General features: G+C 37.9%; 1 protein-coding gene across 7 annotated transcripts in view; it reads right to left on the reverse strand.

Moving 5' to 3' along the window:
* The window catches only part of LOC126470165 (cAMP-regulated phosphoprotein 21), a 1,039,480-nt gene that overhangs the window by 164,605 nt on the left and 854,418 nt on the right, over nucleotides 1–20,457 (reverse strand). For all 7 annotated transcript variants that reach the window (XM_050097798.1, XM_050097794.1, XM_050097797.1 and 4 more), the window contains one exon: nucleotides 15,195–15,367. In XM_050097798.1, the coding sequence (XP_049953755.1) occupies nucleotides 15,195–15,367 (173 nt within the window). The remainder of the gene's footprint in view (nucleotides 1–15,194; nucleotides 15,368–20,457) is intronic.

The following is a 20,457-nucleotide window of genomic DNA, read 5'->3' on the forward strand; positions in this document are numbered from 1 at the left end:
GCCCTTTGTCAAAGTCACTTATCTCACTGAATTTCCACATTTGTGGCTAATATCTTCACTAGGGTGATCCCCCATCCATGCCTGCTCCGCTTACATACTTTTGTCAGTGCATCACATTTCTGCAATGCCACTAGGTGGCATCCTATGTCATGATGGTAGTAGTCATAATGTTTTGGCTGTGTTGTCAGAAACGTCATTATTGGCTGACACATGAATGGAGGATTACACTTCTGAGAGATGAATATTGTTTTAACTTTGATTATGATTTTCATCACATATTTAGGAATCTATAAGCCTGGACATTTATAGGAATATCAAGAAAAGTGACCAGTTTTGTGGTAGAGAGGTAAGGTTTGAGAATGCATCATGATGGATGGACAAAAATACGTATCTCTGTTTGTGGTCAGAGGTGCAGAGAGAATTAATGCCACCAAATGTGTGGCTTTTCAGCTGTGAAATCAGTCTAGTCTTCCTCTCCATTGCAGACAATTCCCATCCTCATCACATTCCTCCTCATCATCACCACCATCTCAGTCTTTTCCCACAACATGTGAGGTCAGCATTGCTTTGCTGGATCCTTCTCTTCCATAAATGTCTATCCACTGCTTCTTCTCTAAGCCATCCTTTCTCCCTAGGTCCCCTGCTACCTTGTCCTTCCATCTCACTTTTGGTCTTCCACTTCTACTTGGTTTTCAATTCTTCTCCCCATGTAGTACTCCCCTCTCCTCTGCATATGTCCATACCATCTTAGCCTTCTTTCTTGGATCTTCTTCCATATGGGCCCCACTTTCACTGTTCCCCTGATGCACTCATTTGTTAGTCTATCCTTGCATGTCACCCCACTCATCCACCTTAACATTCTCATTTCTTCCACTTCCATCTTTTTCTCTTGTGCTTTTGTAATTGGCCAAAATTCTACCAAGTCCTGTAGGTCATTAAAAACAGTACATTCCAATATAGCCACATTTCATAGCATCATGTACCTATCAAAACAACAGTTTGTTTTTATTCCAGCTTCTAAGTAGTCAGACAACACTCAAAATAGCCAGTACACAGTTTGAAAGTGAGCAGGTAACATTTATGTCAGAGGCACTCTCACTGTTTGACAAGTCACAGTTATGTATATCTGCATGCAGGAATAAACACTCTGTTCAGTGCAAAATCCAAGAACTATAAAGTGTGAAAACTCTCACATAATTACAGCATCTCTAATTAATGAACATTGTGACTGAGTTGTGATGTGATCAACAAGTACTGTGAACTAACATTGTCAATGGATTAAATTGTGTTGGACTCAATGATTTGTGTTCTGGGCTGTCATAAATGAAATACGAAAGTGTAATTGTCTTTAGCAAATTACTTAAGGGTTGTGCTAAATTTGAATTGTGTTGTGATAAATGAGAACTGTGATATTTTTGTGTAAACAGGAACACTGTTTGGCACCACAATAAAAGAAGTTACTTCAAGATCTAATCGTGAGTGCTGGCAGGTAGACTTGAAATAATTAACTTTTATAGAGTAAAAACTGGTCACAGCCATTAATAAGTGAACTTCACAAGAATAAATTGCTTGCATTAACATCACCATAAATATGGTGTTATCTACATCAATGAAAAGATACCATCCAAAATACAGTTAGATTTTCATCTTTGTGTTGACCAAGACTGGTACTGCCAAGGAGAGGATAGACTATTTCTGTCATAAATGGAAGTTTACTTTTATCTCCAAATAGAATCATTTCCTATGGTCACAAGAGTAGTGAGAGAACTAATTCAAGAACTTTAATGAAGCCACCAATACATTATGAGTAAATATATTTTATAACTAAATAAGTTTATTTATTTTTGCTAGCATAGGCTAGTCCATGTTTTGGCACTCCTAATGTTTTGTGCAACTGTGTATTGAAACAAAACAAGATGTTAAATATGCTTTAACATCACCATTATAACACAGTATGGCTCTGCATCTACAACTGCTACAACTAGATACACACTCTGCAAGTCACTATACATCGAAGGGTAAAGTGAACTAGGTACCACTAATAGTCAGTTCCTTCCCTGTTCCACTTGCAAATAGAGCAGGGGAAAATAACCTATCTATATGCTCTTGTATGAGCTCTAATTTCTCAAAGTGTATTTTTGTGGTCCTTATGCAAAATGTATATTGGCAGTAATATAACTGTTCTGCAGACAGCTTCAAATAAGGATTCTCTAAATTTTCCTAATAGTTTTTCATAAAAAGAATGTTGGCATCATTCCAGTGATTCCCAATTGAGTTCACAAAGCATCTCCATAATGCCAGTGTGTTAACTGAAACTACTTCTAACAAATCTAGCAGCCTGCCACTGAATTGCATCAATGTCTTCCATCTTAAACCAATAGAGTAACAACTGCGTGGTCAACTTATCTTGAAAAATGTTCAATGTGTATTTTGTACTGCACATCAGAAAAAAATACCTTGTAAGTAGCGCATTTTTTAACACAGAAAAAGAATGAAATAATGTATTTGTGAATTGAACTAACATGAAACTTTGTGAAATGCCATCACTTCAGCAAAAGAAAATAGATATGTTCAATGCTGATATTCTTCACAGGTTTGCAGCTGGATCATGTTGTCGTCCAGACACAATATTTTGGCGGACCAGCTGGCCGTCATCTTCACGTGAGTTAATGCTCATTCACTGCCTTTCAGGAACTGAATTCCAGCCACAATGATGGAAACCTTTATACACCATGGACAGAGCACCACACGTACGCAAGATGATGGATAGCACCTCCTGGCAGCAAGTACATATGTTCAAGATTGAGAAGTTACAAAAAGCCAAAAAATTTGACACTTGAATAAAGATTGTGTTGCATTGTACAGTACTGTGACAGGTTTGTACACAAACATCGTGAAGACAAATTTACTTTCAGAGTGAGCCAGAACTGAAAAGTGATTAATGTACAACATACTGGTTAAAAACTCAGATAAAGGAGAATGAGACAAATTGTAGTTTGATTTCGAAAATGCAGTGTGAACGTGCTGCTGACTGCATGACACTCTGCAGAAGAACCAGAATCAAGTTCATATTGTTTTTTGCAGTAATCAGAAAAAGCAGCTCACAGAATACAAAAAGCTGACAACATAGCATAATTATTGGAACTTCTTTGGTTTGCACAAAATTTATGTCATTTGGGTGACTCTTTTCTTATGGATGAATAAATAAATGGTGAAGTTCCTGGATACATTGTCAGAAGCATATGATTTGCTGCATCAAGCACCATGGGCAAAAATAACCTTTAAAACATGGTTGCTGTATTGGTGTTTTATGAAACATGTCACCATCAACATAATCTTTTGGGGAAAGAAGAAACTTTAGCATCAGTGGTACCAAAGTCAAATAAAAAGTCACACAATAATTAGATTTGTGCGTTGCAAAAATAAATTTACTGGTAAAAATGTAAAATTATCTTAAATGCTTTAAATGCGAACATGTGAGATGCACTAGTGATGTGGGAACAATAGGTTATTTGACTAATTTTGAACAATTACCAGAAACCGAGAAAATTTTTCTTGTTGGTGAATCTACAATGAGTGCAATAAGAAAATAAATGAAAAACTGAAAGCAAATGTTGATGACACAAAGGAGAATGAATAATGGAAAATGTTATTTATATTATCATTGTGAAACGAAACATGCTTTTTGTCTCATCTGCTGTAAGCCAGCTAGTGTAGTCCTGTTCCTTAAGCTCTTCATTTTAATTTCTGGTGGACAGCCATTTGGGATGGTGATCGTAATCAAGACATTTGAATTTGAGATACATTTGGGGAACAATGTTCGCAGATTTTGTAAGAAAAACTGGATGGAAGGAAAGAATGTTAAAGATTAGTATTCTACTGGCAATATCAGTATTAAAAGCAGTGTAAAACTCAAAATCACTGAGAATGGGAAAGGAAACTGGTTGTGTTCTGTTCAAAGGAAAAATCCCAGTATTAAACTTAAAGAATTTAAAGAAAAATTAAGTCCAAATGATCAGTAATCAATTTTTATTTTTATCATGTCAAGTACCTAATGTACTAACTATGCAAGATTAGGATATCAGGACAAACATAATATGGAGCAACTGTGGAAACAAAAAGATATTACTGTTTCTACTGAAAATGAATTATGTGAAACTTGGGCTGAAGATAACAGGAACAGAGCAGTTTTCCTCCATTTAATTGTAGAGTAAGCTGCAATGTGTAGTTGTTAATGTGTGTGATTGTTGTCCCATGGAATAGCATTCACTGGGTAACATGATGTCAGCTCTGTTTAATGAAGAAGCATGTATGCAAGACCAAAGCATAATTGTAAATGAACTTTTATACACAGCAATTTAAATGGCTCTTTGGAGTATTGCCATGATATGAGTTGCATGAAATGATATACAGAAGTCAGTGGATGGCATGCTCAGGTCACCAGTTATAGCCAAACCACCAGCAGTTATTTGTTATTTAGTATTCATCATTTCTTAAATGTTCTCAAAATTTCATAAGTTTGTAATGTTTGTGTACTGCAGAAGTGCATTTTGCTATTGTCTGTCCATTGGTGTTTGTAATAAATGAACTTCCAGTACTAAGTATTAATTTTAATGACAACCCTGCTACTGGATTTAGACTTGGTTGTACTTATTTTTGTGAATTGTTTGGTGCAGACTTCAGGCACATCAAACATCATCACTATAGTTCCAATTCGGCAATATAAAAGTCATTGCCTACATGGACAGGAACTGGAATACAAGCAGTAGATTGTTCCCAAGGTTTGAATATTCAAGAAACCAATGGATTCCAAAACTGCAATATACAAGCTGGACATAAAGTATCCAAAAGTCTCTTTCAGACATGCTGATCAGAAACAGATGAAATAGCTGAAAGAATTCAACTGGGTTATCACACACAACAGATGGGATGACATTATGTGTTCAGCAAATGTGTACTTTTACATGGATGGTACAGCCCAGCAGTGGTTTGAAAGTAATGAAGAGGAGTTTATCAGCAGGGAGAAATTCCAGTTCGAACTGAAAAAAATATTTGGTGATAATCAGCAGCAAAACTAATTAGCGGAAGAATGATTTATGGGCAGGGTCCAAGGTCATGCGGATACAATAAAGTCTTACATATAAAATCTTTCAGCCCTATCTCAAACTGTGAATCTAATATGACAGAACATGCCACAGAGAAAATGGCAAGTTATTGATAACTGCTATGCTGCAAGACATCAACTATTACAATAATCAACTGCATACAATTATAGTTGACCTGTGGGACAAAGCTCATTACTGTACCCAGGAAGACATCACTCCTTAAGATAACATAGCTGCTCCTTATTGCCATACAGAAGTAGTGGCCACACATCTAGCTGCTGAATTCAGGAAAACTGAATGAGGCAACCAGCTATGGAGGTGAGGATGAAACAGATGGAAATTCTTCATGGAATACAGTTACCAAGATATCAGGTACCCTCATAGACATCATTATTAATGGCCAACATGTTTGGGTTGTAGTTGACTCGGGGGCTTCTTTTCCTGTAATGTCAATGCTTATCATTGCCAGCTCAAGAAAACAGATCTGTATTGAAGATCACAAATGGGAAATATGTCCAGCTGACTGCTATGTGTATTGCAATAACTGCCAATGAGAGCCATAGGTCTATGACTTTTTAGCAGAATGTAGGCATAATGTTATTCTTGGCTGAGACTTCTTACAGGCATCACAATTAGTCACAGCCTGTGGAAGATCATATATGAAGATCAGATATCTACAGTGACAAAACTATTCAAACAAATACCCATAACAAAGATTGGTCTGGATAGTTGTTGGCCACTGGAGATGTTATCCCACCATCATAAATGAGATGAGTTTCAGCCATCAATCTAGATGCTCAGTTAAACTGTGAAGCTTTTGTCAACTGCAAAAAGCTACTCAGGCTCATAAAAGAAATCTATATACCAGTGACAATTGTAAGCAATACAGGAGGTCAAGGAGAGCTTTGCACAACTAATTTTCACAAAAAAGCTCCCTAAAGGTATGTGGGTCAGGGCATCCAAACCAGTTCAGGACAGGCAGTTTACTGTGCTCAACAAAGACTCATGCTCTGCTAACACTGCAGACAATGCAGAGGAGGAAGCTACTACAGAAGTGATATGAAGATCTGGTCTGGTGAGGGAGCAATATCAATGAGTGTCAGTCAGTCTGCATCAGTTTTCAGATTCTTTCAGATCTAGAGTGGAGAAAAGAAAGGCGAAGTGGTCCATGGTTAAGAGGATATAAAGAGTTGGGATTATCCACCAATTATCCAGCACTCATATAGTGTCATAAGCTGAATGATGCATGATTTATCAGCTATGGATGTGCAGACAGGCTGCAGGAAAATCACATTGACAAGGCTGGCTGAGACAAGACTGACATCACAACTCCTGATGGCATCTATGAGTTCAAATTTATATCCAGGCACTTTAAACTTATGACAGACAATCAAATTTTTAACCTTAAACAGATAACATGTCTTTGCTATCTGGTTGAAACTGTCATTTTTTTCCAAGACATTTGAAGAACACATCTCATCTGACAAGCATGTTGAAGTGTGTTCAGACTGCAGGCCTCCTGCTGAATACAGAAAAGTTCCCCTCCATCACACAAGAAACAAAAAACTTGGGGCACCTACTAAATGGTGGCTGAGTCTGTCCTGATCCAGAGAAAATCAAAGCAGTCACAGATTTTCTGACTAATTCACACATTTTTTCTGTAAGGAGTTTTCTCAGAATTTGCTCATACTAAAAGTGATTTATAAAGTATTTTTGTGACAAGCCACATCCCTTGCAAAGAACTACTACAGGGAGATCCCAAATTTTCCTGAAACAAGGTGTAAGAAAGATATTTCCTTGTCATTTAGGAGATGCTAACATATTCTCCAGTCCTTGCATGATGACAATGTCAAGACAGAACTTCATACCACTGCTAATGGTTATGGTATGGGTGCAGTTCTAGTGCAAATTCAGAAAGGCAGTGAGAAAGTGATAGTTTATGCTTCCAGAGTAGCCTCTCACAAGTGACAAAGGTGCCTTGCAGCTGTTTGAGCCATCAAGTGGTTCCAGCTGTATTTATATGGCAAACCATTCAGCATAGTCACAGACAACAATTCTCTTTGCTGGCTTACTATCCTGAAGCATAAATTGGATTGACTGTTGGAATGGACTACATCACAGTGGTATACAAAAACAAACATGAGGATTCTGAGTGCTTTTCAAGGAATCCTTTTGATGTAAACAGCAGAGTGGACAAAATTTCAGTCATCACAGTATTAATGACATTGCTGCTGAACAGAGGGAAGATCAAGCTTTTCTAAACACCATAGAATCCTTAAAGAAAGAGGAACTGACCAAAGGAAAATTCCAGTTAATAAATTGAATAATGTATGAAAGAATCTACAATCTGGTGGGGTGGAAATAGTAGCTTGTCATCCCAGCTCACCTATGATCAGTTATTGTGTAGTTTTTCAATGAACTTCAACACTTGGTTATCTGGGGTTCATGAAGGCTCTAAACAGAATCAGATGCATGTATCAACCAGCCAGGTCTCAACTGCTCAGTTAGACACTATGTGAGCCACCGTAAGGAATGTAAATATGTGCTGCAGTTACCTCCGGGGTATCGGATACCACCTGCCTGCAGCAGAACCATTCCACTGAAGTGGAGTCAACCTCTTGTGGAAGTTGTCAAAGTTGACAAATTGAATTAATGGATAACAGTCTACATTTACTGCCTCATATGCTATGCTATCAGCCAATCTGTGCCAACTGCTGAAGCTCCACAAATTGCTAGGATCATTGTAAACAACATAATTCTGAAGCATATGGCACACTGAGTGATGAATTCTGAATGTGGAAAAGTTTTCTAGTTGAGACTAATATCAGAGCTAATTTCATTTTGCAACATCACACACAGAGGATGATAACCACCTACCCCCATAGGCAAATAGTCTGAAAGAATGCTTTAATAAGACACTGGCAGAAATGCTCTTGATGTATGTTGATGTTGAAGAGAGAAGGAATGCAATACTGACTACCATGACATTTACATATAACACTGTAGAGCAAGACCCTGCAGGCTCCACACCATCCTTTCTGCTTCATGACTTTGAGGACAAAATGTCAGTGGACACAATATTCCTGTTCAGCTGGATGATACTTAGGATGACTAATTAGAACAATTCATCACCAGGAACATAGAAGCAAGACAGTTGACTCACATACAGGAACTGGATGCCCAGCACCAGCCAGTGAGATACAGTTTGGGAGACTTGGAATGGATTTTTATGTCTGTGTGGAAAGTGGGAGTATCAGAAACTACTGCTTTGGGCCATATCATATTTTTCATTTCTTGTTGGATGTCACATACAAAGTTGAGGATTATGACCCTTCATCAAGAAGACAAAAATGCAGATACTTCATCCATGTCCTCCATACGAAGTTGTACTACAGTTCTGGGGCACTGGGCGACATGGCGGTTTCTCATTCAAGGAAACTGAAGATCCATTCTATGCTCAGTGACCATGAAGCTTTGACAGAAGTGGCTATCTTCGATGCTCTCATGGTGAAGAGGATGTAAGATGATCACCAGAATGTGAGGATTTTTCAATGCTACCATACTGAGGTCCACTGACAAGATTTAGATCCAGGATGGTGGAGTTAGCTTCAGTGAGAACTTCTGTCACAACAAGTTGCTATTTCTTGAGGAGAGGGAACAATGCCATGAGCTATGCTGAATGTAATGTGTCATATTGGTTAATATCACCTGATGGCATGCAGCAGATCACCATTTCAAAGCTAAATTTCAGCAATTATTTGTTATTTAGTATTTATCATTTGTGGAAGATTCTCTAAATTTCTTGTGTATGCTTGTATGCTTTTGGAATATTCAGTGTTCACATAAACAGCATCATGTTCTGCCAAAATAAGTAGTTCTCTACTGTGTGTACATTCAAGTACATAATAAACATTCTTTCACTGCCAATTTTTTACTGTATTAACAACCCTAATTCTAGATTTAGATTTTATTATACACTCCTGGAAATTGAAATAAGAACACCGTGAATTCATTGTCCCAGGAAGGGGAAACTTTATTGACACATTCCTGGGTCACATACATCACATGATCACACTGACAGAACCACAGGCACATAGACACAGGCAACAGGGCATGCACAATGTCGGCACTAGTACAGTGTATATCCACCTTTCGCAGCAATGCAGGCTGCTATTCTCCCATGGAGATGATCGTAGAGATGCTGGATGTAGTCCTGTGGAATGGCTTGCCATGCCATTTCCACCTGGCGCCTCAGTTGGACCAGCGTTCGTGCTGGACATGCAGACCGCGTGAGACGACGCTTCATCCAGTCCCAAACATGCTCAATGGGGGACAGATCCGGAGATCTTGCTGGCCAGGGTAGTTGACTTACACCTTCTAGAGCACGTTGGGTGGCACGGGATACATGCGGACGTGCATTGTCCTGTTGGAACAGCAAGTTCCCTTGCCGGTCTAGGAATGGTAGAACGATGGGTTCGATGACGGTTTGGATGTACCGTGCACGATTCAGTGTCCCCTCGACAATCACCAGTGGTGTACGGCCAGTGTAGGAGATCGCTCCCCACACCATGATGCCGGGTGTTGGCCCTGTGTGCCTCGGTCGTATGCAGTCCTGATTGTGGCGCTCACCTGCATGGCGCCAAACACACATACGACCATCATTGGCACCAAGGCAGAAGCGACTCTCATTGCTGAAGACGACACGTCTCCATTCGTCCCTCCATTCACGCCTGTCGCGACACCACTGTAGGCGGGCTGCACGATGTTGGGGCGTGAGCGGAAGACGGCCTAACGGTGTGCGGGACCGTAGCCCAGCTTCATGGAGACAGTTGCGAATGGTCCTCGCCGATACCCCAGGAGCAACAGTGTCCCTAATTTGCTGGGAAGTGCCGGTGTGGTCCCCTACGGCACTGCGTAGGATCCTACGGTCTTGGCGTGCATCCGTGCGTCGCTGCGGTCCGGTCCCAGGTCGATGGGCACGTGCACCTTCCGCCGACCACTGGCGACAACATCGATGTACTGGGGAGACCTCACGCCCCACGTGTTGAGCAATTCGGCGGTACGTCCACCCGGCCTGCCGCATGCCCACTATACGCCCTCGCTCAAAGTCCGTCAACTGCACATACGGTTCACATCCACGCTGTCGCGGCATGCTACCAGTGTTAAAGACTGCGATGGAGCTCCGTATGCCACGGCAAACTGGCTGACACTGACGGCGGTGGTGCACAAATGCTGCGCAGCTAGCGCCATTCGACGGCCAACACCGCGGTTCCTGGTGTGTCCGCTGTGCCGTGCGTGTGATCATTGCTTGTACAGCCCTCTCGCAGTGTCCGGAGCAAGTATGGTGGGTCTGACACACCGGTGTCAATGTGTTCTTTTTTCCATTTCCAGGAGTGTGGTTACAATGTGGCAATATGAATTTGATGCATCTACAGGAGAAACAGTTGAGAAATTATCAGAAGGAAAGCATACAAATTCTTGATGCAATAATTTACCAACAGCCGTATGATTTGTAGAAGTTTATTTTATTTTATGAACTTCTATGTGCTACCAGTTTCAGCATTACACTGATGTCATCTTCAGGCCCCACTTGTAATAGTCGTAAAATCGCTATACATGGAAGGAGCCATATACCTGGAGCCATGAATCAATTGTCCTGCAACAGCTCTTGGTGGCCAGGCAACACAGACTCTCTGTGTCCCCTGGCAACCAAGAGCTGTTGCAGGACGATTGATTCTTGGCTCCAGTTAAATGGCTGCTTCCGTGTATAGCGATTTTACGACTATGACGAGTGGGGCCTGAAGATGGCATCAATGTAATACCAAAACTGGTAGCACATAGAAATTCATAAAATAAAATAAACTTCTACAAATCATACAGCTGTTGGTAAATTATTGCATCAAGAAGTTCATGCGAGCTGTTGTCCCATGATCCATAATGGATCAATGAAAATTGAAAGATCAGAGAAACGTTAAAAGCATTAGCTTATTATAGAGAAATGATTGTGGTAGAAGATGAAGAGCCAAAGGAATTTGAAGAGGCCATAAATCTGACTTACTGTTGCAAATGGAAGGAATGTGTGAAAGCAGAAAGTAATTTCTGTTTCAAGTTCTGAGGGTCCAATGTTGTCTCATGTAAGTGAATCAATCCAGTGTAATTTTGATGGTCAGTTTCATAAATTTAAGGCTCATCATGGAGGTTATATGTTTCATTCAACAAAACAGTATTGACTATAATGATAAGTAAAGTCTATCACATGTTTTGATACAATTACATCCATGTCAGATGTTTCTGAAAATTAATTCTTCAGCTAGAACAATATAATGTGAAGGATCCTTGAGGTTTTGTAGAGTCCACATCATGCTAATACAGTTTTTATAAATGATTGAAGTATATGGATGCAAAAAGAAAGTGTAAAGTAATTGAATAAGTAAATGTTTCTCATAATTGTAATCAATTTTATCCTCAAAAAGTGAATATGGACTTCTATGAGCAACATGAAACTACAGACACAAAGAAAGCAATAATTGTGATATATTTCATGGATTGTTTAGTGAATACTACAGAAAAGATGATACTTCAGAATTTTTACATAAACTAAAGAGAGCATTCATGATAATTACAGGAAAAAATGAATATTTTCTGCACATAAAGGTGAATGAAGGTAATGAATAAATCTTCGTAAATCACTGACTGTACATAGAAAATATTTTGATGGGGTAAGGATGGAAAACATATTTATGTTTGCTAATCTAAGCAAAGGGTATGTACAACTAGGGGAAGCTGAAGAGTCGGATATCTAGGATTACACATGTGAGACTTTGTGGGTGTGTAATGTATATGGTTGTTGTAACTGGAACAGACATTTAATATTTTGTGAACTATGAATCATAGTTCATGAAGGAACCATCAGAGAGATGTAAAGCTAGAAACTCAAAAATTTAAACCGATGAAGGTTTCAGCCTCTTTAAGTATTTCATGCAAATCTGATTTCTGAGAGGGGAACCAGAGACATTTGTCTACACTGGAGAAAAGTCATTAAATCAGTCAGGAAGCAGTGTAGAATCAAAGCCCAGAGGAGGACAGCAAATCGCCAATTCCTTAAGGAATCAAACTTCCTTTTATAAAATAGTTTCAAAAATGTTACAACTCAACAAATGAGTTAATGTGTTAAATATTTGATGTCAAACATGTAAATGAGAAAAAGTTCAGAAAATGTTTGAAATTATGTTTATAGTTTGTTGGGAGTCTTTAAGTGCTCTCTTTAATAAACACTGTATGAGTATATGATGGACAATTTGTGCTCTTTTCCAACCAGGAACTAGTTTTACACACATATCTCACTGTTTGTGATGTAATGGCTCCTGAAATATATGCCATACTGTGATATAATTTTGCAGGTACTTTCAGTGATATATTAGGATACTATCAGCAAAATTTGTTGAAATATAGTTATTAGTAAAGAAATAATAAATTAATATGTCATGCCCGGTGCTGAAGTTATACTGCATGAACAGTAAAAATGTAGTAAGTCATAAACATTCTGGGGGAGATGGTATTAAGGAAAAGGTTTGAAATTATGTGTATTGGTTGTTGGAAGACATTAAGAGCTATCATTGTCAAATACTGGATAAATATAGTCTGGGTAATTTGTGTGTCATGAGTTATCCTACGTCAAGACTACTAAATTTCTAACTGTAATATCGTGCTTCTCTTACTGTGTTCAACGTTTAACATTAGGTTGCTCCTCTTTATGAGTATATTATGACAGCATTTTAAAATTTTAAAGTTGGTCAATAATTATATGAAATACTGAAAATGAAATTTTTGTTGCCAATGGAAGGCAATATGGGCAATCTTCAGCAGAGTGTGGGTGATAGTCTATCAGGTTAACCAATTAGCAATACAGATTAGGATTCTTGGTATCCCTCCCTCGTAGTGATGCAGAGTGCATAAAAATGGGTGATGATGTGAAGAAAACAGTTTGATTGTACATATTATCGAACAGAGTTTTTCAAATTAAAAGATTTCACATTCTGATAATGCTAATGCAACAAAACCAAGTGAATTTCACAGATTTGCTAAGCATGTAAATCCACATTCCAGTTTTCACATGGAATTGTTGAATGTGAAATATTCAATTCAACTCATATACAAGAAAACCAGATTGTTGTGTATATATATAATCACATCCAAAAGCAGTGGTTTTGAATATATAAACTTTCCTGGATGATGCTTTTAAAGTTAATTTTGTTTCTACAATTGTAAAGAAATGAAAGACATATGGTAGGAGTTGAGACTACATGTTTTTTAAAAAAATCACTTAGGTTATTGTGAAGTTATCAGTATTTAAGCAAGTGTCTGGTATTATTTATGCTTTTTATAACTATTCAACACATTTTTTAGCAAAACAAATTAGAATATCAAAACGTTAACTGACATCTACAGTTTCTCCTGACTCATCTTGCCCTCCTGTATTTCTAATAAGTCTGTATGAGTTATGTATTTCATACCTAATTATTGTTAGATCTTCAAATACTATCTTCTCTTTTGTCAGTTATTATTTGTAGTTCTGTTTGAAAGACACATACTTTCATAAAGTCATCACCATGTTGTGTTATCTGGGGGATTATATTAGATTAGATGTATTTTTCATTCCACTGGATCCACAGTGAGGAGATCCTCCAGGATGTATAACATGTCACAAAACAAAAATATTAAATATTTGTGAATAAAAATAAATATGCTAATGTACCACCCAGAGATCCCAAGAGAAATTATCTTCACTGATGTGGATGAATCTAAAAAGTCTTAAATATATTTCTATTTGTAAGGTAAGAAATAAGTTGTCACAAAATATGTAAATGTTCTGTTCTCTGAGGCCTAATTTATAATGATCACTTTACTTAACTGAATTTTCACAGAGTGAACTAATGCTCACATTATTGATATTATTAGTAACATATCCACATCAGTTGGTTCTTCTAAGAAATTTCTCAATGAAATAGAAGGAGTTGGCCACCAACAAATCCTTTCTGCTCCTAATAAATAGAAATTTATAATATTTAAATTTTGTATGTCTGCTGGCAAGTTACTGTGTGTTCCTGAATAATGGAGACTTCTGGATGACAGTAAGTAACTTTAAATCTTTATGATGGTTAATCTTGCTTCTAGTATTGTTTCCATGAACTTAGTTGTTGATTTGAAAAGAAACATATTATATACAATAAATTTCAGCAATGAACAAATATGTTGGGAAGAAGTAGCTAGTGTCCCCAGTTCTGCGAACAGTTCTCTGCAGGACATTCTTGAGTTCACACTATAAATAATTCTTACTACACATTTTTGGAGCAAGAAAACATTGGCTTGCCTTGATGAGTTACCCAAAAAAATTATTCTGAACGGCATTATGAAATGAAAGTAAACATAATCAGTCAGCTTTTTTATTTTTTGTATCACTTCATCTGACAACATTCACACTGTAAACACACTTGTGTAGACACTTCAGGAATTCTTTGATATGCTCCATGCAGTTGAATTTATTATTGCAAGCTGTAATCACAAGAATTTGAACTGTCAAATTCTTCTAATTGTTAGTCATCATATTCAGGCTTATACTCATGCACAAACTCTTACAAGTTTTAAATTAGATGTAGTGTGTTTCTTCAAAGTTTAACAGCCTAGGCATGAAACAGAATTACTAATCTTCATATTAACCATCCAAAGATTATAGTGCTGTATTATCACAAAAATAAGCTTTTGAAAACACCATTCCTTCTCATAAATCTTCTGTTATTAAAGTAAGCTATCACATTTTTGAGACACTAAGGAACTGTCCATCACTCATTCCCACTACTTTAATTACATTAGTGACAAACTCTTTAAGCATTTCAATAACATCCATATTTGCACCAATTCTTATGAATCTCTAAATTTCTAGAAAACTTTGTTTGACCTATGTATTCAAAAGGAAATATATACTTGTGAGAAGTTCTATTTTTCATATGAAAGATCTGGAATACATTTCCAGAATACATTTTAGAATACATTTCTTTACTAAATGAATGTCTTGGCTTCAGCAGTTCTTACCTTGCTTAGTTAATAATCTGGAGCTGGAACTGTTGAACTGACTGTCTTCACCAACTGTGACAGACACTGGATAGCCACCAAAACTGTATGACTTTGACACAGCCAGCCGTAAGGAATTAGCCTTCAGTGTATCTCTTCCTTCAAAAGATTCCACCTTCAGAAGTCTTGTATGCCTGCATTAAAATGTTATTTAGCAACAATAAGTATTTTCCTGGACAGTTATTCATTCTGTAAATAAAATAATTTTCCTCATGAGCCTCAGTGTCATAAAAGATCAAACATTCAATATGGTGGCAGCCCAGTCTCAAAAGAAAAGCAACCATGAATACAAAGATTGGGCAAATGTTGTAGTGCTTGAGTAGATATGATCCTGTGGGAATGACCATGTCTTCCTTTGTCTAGAAAATGGGTTCACCAATACAGTTATGTGGGTATCTAAAATTATACATTCTCTTTGAACCATAACTGAAGTTGGTGGTTTTGACATATACATGCTGGAAAAAAGTAGTACACTTTTTCAGAGGTTTCCAATTCACTCAAGATTAATTGTTGCAATAGAGCATGAGAAATGTGTTAAGGAAAGCATTATGTTTGTCATTTATGTTATCAGCACTATAAACATCCTGCCACTCTTGTTCCATGACGAGGTTTGAAAAACTCTCTGTTGCCATTGGATTAGCTTTCCTACATAGTTTGTAATTATATGGGACATTTTTTTGAGTACAGAAGCCTTTTAGCATTAAAATTTGTGCATCATGGTCTGAAAAGCCATTCATCCTTTTACTAACAGACTACCCATCTAGTAATGCAGAATGAATAGAAATATTGTCTAAGGCTGTGCTACTGTTCCCCTCCACCCAAGATGGAAAAAATTCAGTCTGCAACAGATGATATGAATTTAAGAAATCTACCAAAATCCTTTTTCTTGCACAATCATTTACAAAATTAACCCCTGACAAACATGCACAGACTAGACATATGACTGATCACAATGAAACTGCATTCGACGGTCACATCTTTATTCAGTTAGTTAGTGGTATAACCTAACATGAACTAAGTTGGTGACAAGAAAATTAAGTCATTGTGGATGCAGAATTATTGAATTTGTTGTAATATCAGCAGCACTTTTTCAGAAATTATAACTGCAGCAGCCACTGGCATTGCAAAAATAACAGTAAGAGCAGCTAAGAAACTGCACAAATAATTGGGGCTCAAAACACAACACTTTCAAGAATGATGGCTTGAGGCTTGAATAGTGACAACTCAAATAAAATGGAGTGCTGCAACATGTGGCATGTAAATGAGGGCTCCACGTCCACCACTGCCTATGCTTGCTCTACCTTTCTCTAGTTTTGATGAGCTGAAACATCAAAGGAGAGTTGGGAAGTTCACTTTCATTATTTTTTTCTACATTGCCAGGTAAGTTTTATTGTTGACCCCATTCATCAAAGGACAGTACTTTTGTTTTGCTGAAACCACTGAAGACCCTGGTATGTATCTTTCTGATATCTGCAGTTTTCTATCTGAACATCATGGTCAGCAAGTCCATATAGCAGCTGCATGTTTTTGAATCAGTTAGAACCACAAGAAAGGTGGTCAACTTTACTCATACTGGATAGCCGATTTAAAAGGATGTAGCTAATGATGTAATTTCAAGTGTCAGGACTGTGCCATACTAAGACATTAAGCAAATCAGATTAAAGTCATAATGGAGTTCTAAAAACTGCTCAGCTATTTCAGATAGTTCCAGCTACACAAAGAGCATTAAGTCATGAAATCAAAATAAACAGTGTCCAGGAACATTATTTTCATCAGTCAACAGATGAAGAGAGTTATTCTTCACTTAAGACACACCATTATGAAACTGTACAACATGCAGAGCAGTTCATACACAAATAGCTAGAACCAAAACCTCCTCTACATTGGCAGGTGCCCAAAATAGAGTGGATATAGCACATCATTGGCCTCAATTAAGTGCTATTGTTCCACAACACTATCAACAGACCCATTTCATAGGAAACAACATAGTGCTCCATTATACAAATTATGTTCAGATTGTTAAGACAAGCACTACTACAAATACTGCTTGCATCAGAATGCAACTAATGCAATTAGTTCATGATCTTGATTCATTTTCATTCATAAATTGATGAAAATGATGAAAGTAGCAACAAATAAAGTTGTATAGTTGTATAGAATGACTGATATAAAAGTAAATTTCACATTAAGCTACGTCAGATAGCAAAATCAGTCAGTTTGCATCAGGGGCATTAATGGAATGGCAGATGGAAGTATGAGAAGACATAAAAAGGTAAGGCAATGTAATGCAAAGAAAAAAATAAAATAATTTGGGAGTTCAAAGCAACTCAGGCACAAGTCAGCCTCTGCAAAATATGGCGGGAGTAACTATGACTCTCTTAAGGTGGCCAAGTGGCGGCGGTGTGGCTGCATCCGGGCTCGGCTTTTCGAAGCGCGGTCTTGATGTAGTCGTGCTGCTACTGCGAGGTGCCTTCCTTGGGTTGTAGTTACAGGGAGAGTGATGCACAATACATGGGCCTAGCCCTCTTAGCCTCTCCTCTCCTGCGGTCTTCTCCCCTTCTCATGGGCCCACTGATTTTCGCAGAGTGGAAGACCGCACCAGGGGCTTGGGGGGGTTACCAGCCCCCCCTCGCATTATCCCTTTTTTTAGTTGGGGGCAGTACACAGAACACAAGTGGTGGCCCTTCCGCTGAAGGTGCCACCCCAGCTTCCCCAGCACCTAGCCGGCCAACCGGCCATGCCGAAGATTTTGTATTAAGCTGTATTAAGCTGTACTTCCCCTTTCTCATATGCACCAGTAATGCACTTAGTATATCCCTTAGTTACAGGTAAGTAGCATCTCAGTGCAGAGGTATGTGCTACGTAAGATTGTATTTAGTTGTTGAGCATCAAAGTTCAGTACTCTACCATCTCATTGTTGTGATTCAATACAATTAGAACAGTTCAGAGATAAAATTGCACATGTTGTCTGCAAATTGCAGACTTTATAGCAACAAAAGAACTTGAATATGATATCACTGTTCAAAGAAAATTCAATACTGACTTTGGATTCAGTGCATCTACTTCAAGATTTCAAAATGATATGCCATTTTCTACAACCCCACACTTAAAAAGGATATATGATTTGTGTAATATGTTTTGACAGGACAACTGAACTAGTTCGTGGCTGTGATGCAGTAGCAATTGTGTGCTAAAAAGAGGCTTTTTGGGATACAGAAGAAGAAAAGTATTTGGGATCTCTAGAAAGTCATACCATTGATTTATCATGAATATTTCAGTTTATTATGAACAATAATGTAGAAGACATGGGTCTACTTGAAATAGAAGATGGATTATTATTGTGGTGGCAGGGAAGAGTGTTGCACCTTGGAAAACTTCTCAGACTGTTGCATTATTACTCTATAACACACTAATAATCAGTAAATGAAACCAAATTAAGTGAAGTATTATCAAAAGCTATTTCAAAGTTAAATATATTTTGAAAATGAAGCTACTGGAAACCAACATAAATTTCCAGTTTCAAGACAGGTAAAACTTTTAAGACATTAATGAAACTCAGTTAATTTACAAATTATCATATGTTTCATGGTAAAAGACCTTCATCTGTTTCATGGTACAAGATGGTGCATGACCAACACAGCCTTTACCAACCACATGCTGTATAAGTACGAGTGGTTATAATTAAAATGCAGCTAGTCACGGAGGTACAGTGTGGGCTGTGATTATTGTATGGCAGCAAAACTTGGTAGTTGCATTAATAAGTTAATGTGGTGATTTAATCTGGGGAAAAAAATAGTTCAGTTGTGATCAGCAGCTGCAAATCTGGCACTGTACACTGTTTGTATGACATCCATGCTGACATTTGACAAGCCATAAAGTAAGTGAACAGTACAGCTGTTGAGAAGCTGAGGTAACATTTTGTTCAACTTTAAAGTTATACAAAAGGTACCAATTATAGAGGTGCATGGAGTGAGTATCATTGACTGAATGGTGTCAGAAGAGGCCCAATGTCATTAATGATTTAAAGAAAATGGTAATGAATCAGTAACCAAAGCTTGGGTTACTGATAATAACTTGATACCAGTGCCTATGAGTTTAATTTGTACACCACAGCACTGAAGATGATCACTATGTGATTGAAAATCGATTTTGGTATCAATAAACCATGAATATTACGGCCAATGCTGACCTTCTTTGTAAAATCAGAATTTTTTACTTACTTCTAAGTTAAGATATAGGTGTTACTACAGCATACCTCAGTATTTTAGAAAATACACTTTCAAAGAACCACTGTTTCAGTACTTTGCTAGACAAATCTTTGTAGCCAAAAAGATAATGGCTGTGTGTGATAGCCAGCCGCGGTGGCCAATCGGTTCTAGGCGCTTAGTATGGAACCGCGAGACTGCTACGGTCGCAGGTTCGAATCCTGCCTCGGGTATGGATGTGTGTGATGACCTTAGGTTATTTAGGTTTAAGTAGTTCTAAGTTCTAGGGGACTGATGACCACAGATGTTAAGTCCCATACTGCTCAGAGCCATTTGAACCATTTGAACTGTGAGTGATAAAAAAACTTTTATGAACTGTTTAGATTTTACACCTCAAAAATGAAGTCCTTTACTCTTATGCAAACTAAATGTAATACATCTGCATTTGTCTTCAATAATGTATTGAATTTTTTGCAGTTATGCATCATGAAGGAATTATCTGAGTGGGATGGAAATAAGTTGATGTGATGTACAAGTACAGATAAAAAAATGATTACAATTTCATAAAAATGGGGTGATTTATTCAGGAGAAAGAACTACACAAATTGAGCAAGCCAATAATGGTTTCGTCCATCTCTGGCCCTTCAACAAGCAGCTATTCTACTTGCTATCGAATGATAAGAATTGTTTGATGTCCTCCTAAGGGATATCATGTTAAATTCTGCCCAACTGGAACATTATACTGTCAAAGTTCTGAGTTGGTGGGAGCATCCTGCCCATAATGCTCCAAACATTCTCAATTGGGGAGAGATCTCATGACCTTGCTGGTGAGGGTAGGGTTTGGCAAGCACGAAGACAAGCCATAGAAACTCACTCTCTTTATGGGAGGGCCTTATATTGCTGGAATGTAAGACCATGATGGCTTGCCATAAAAGGCAACAAAACAGAGCACAGAATATCATCGACATATTGCTGTGCTATAAGAGTGCTGTTGATGACAACCAAACGGGTCTTGCTAT

The sequence above is a fragment of the Schistocerca serialis genome, chromosome 3 (assembly GCF_023864345.2).
Source record: "Schistocerca serialis cubense isolate TAMUIC-IGC-003099 chromosome 3, iqSchSeri2.2, whole genome shotgun sequence".
NCBI classification, from domain to species: domain Eukaryota; kingdom Metazoa; phylum Arthropoda; class Insecta; order Orthoptera; family Acrididae; genus Schistocerca; species Schistocerca serialis.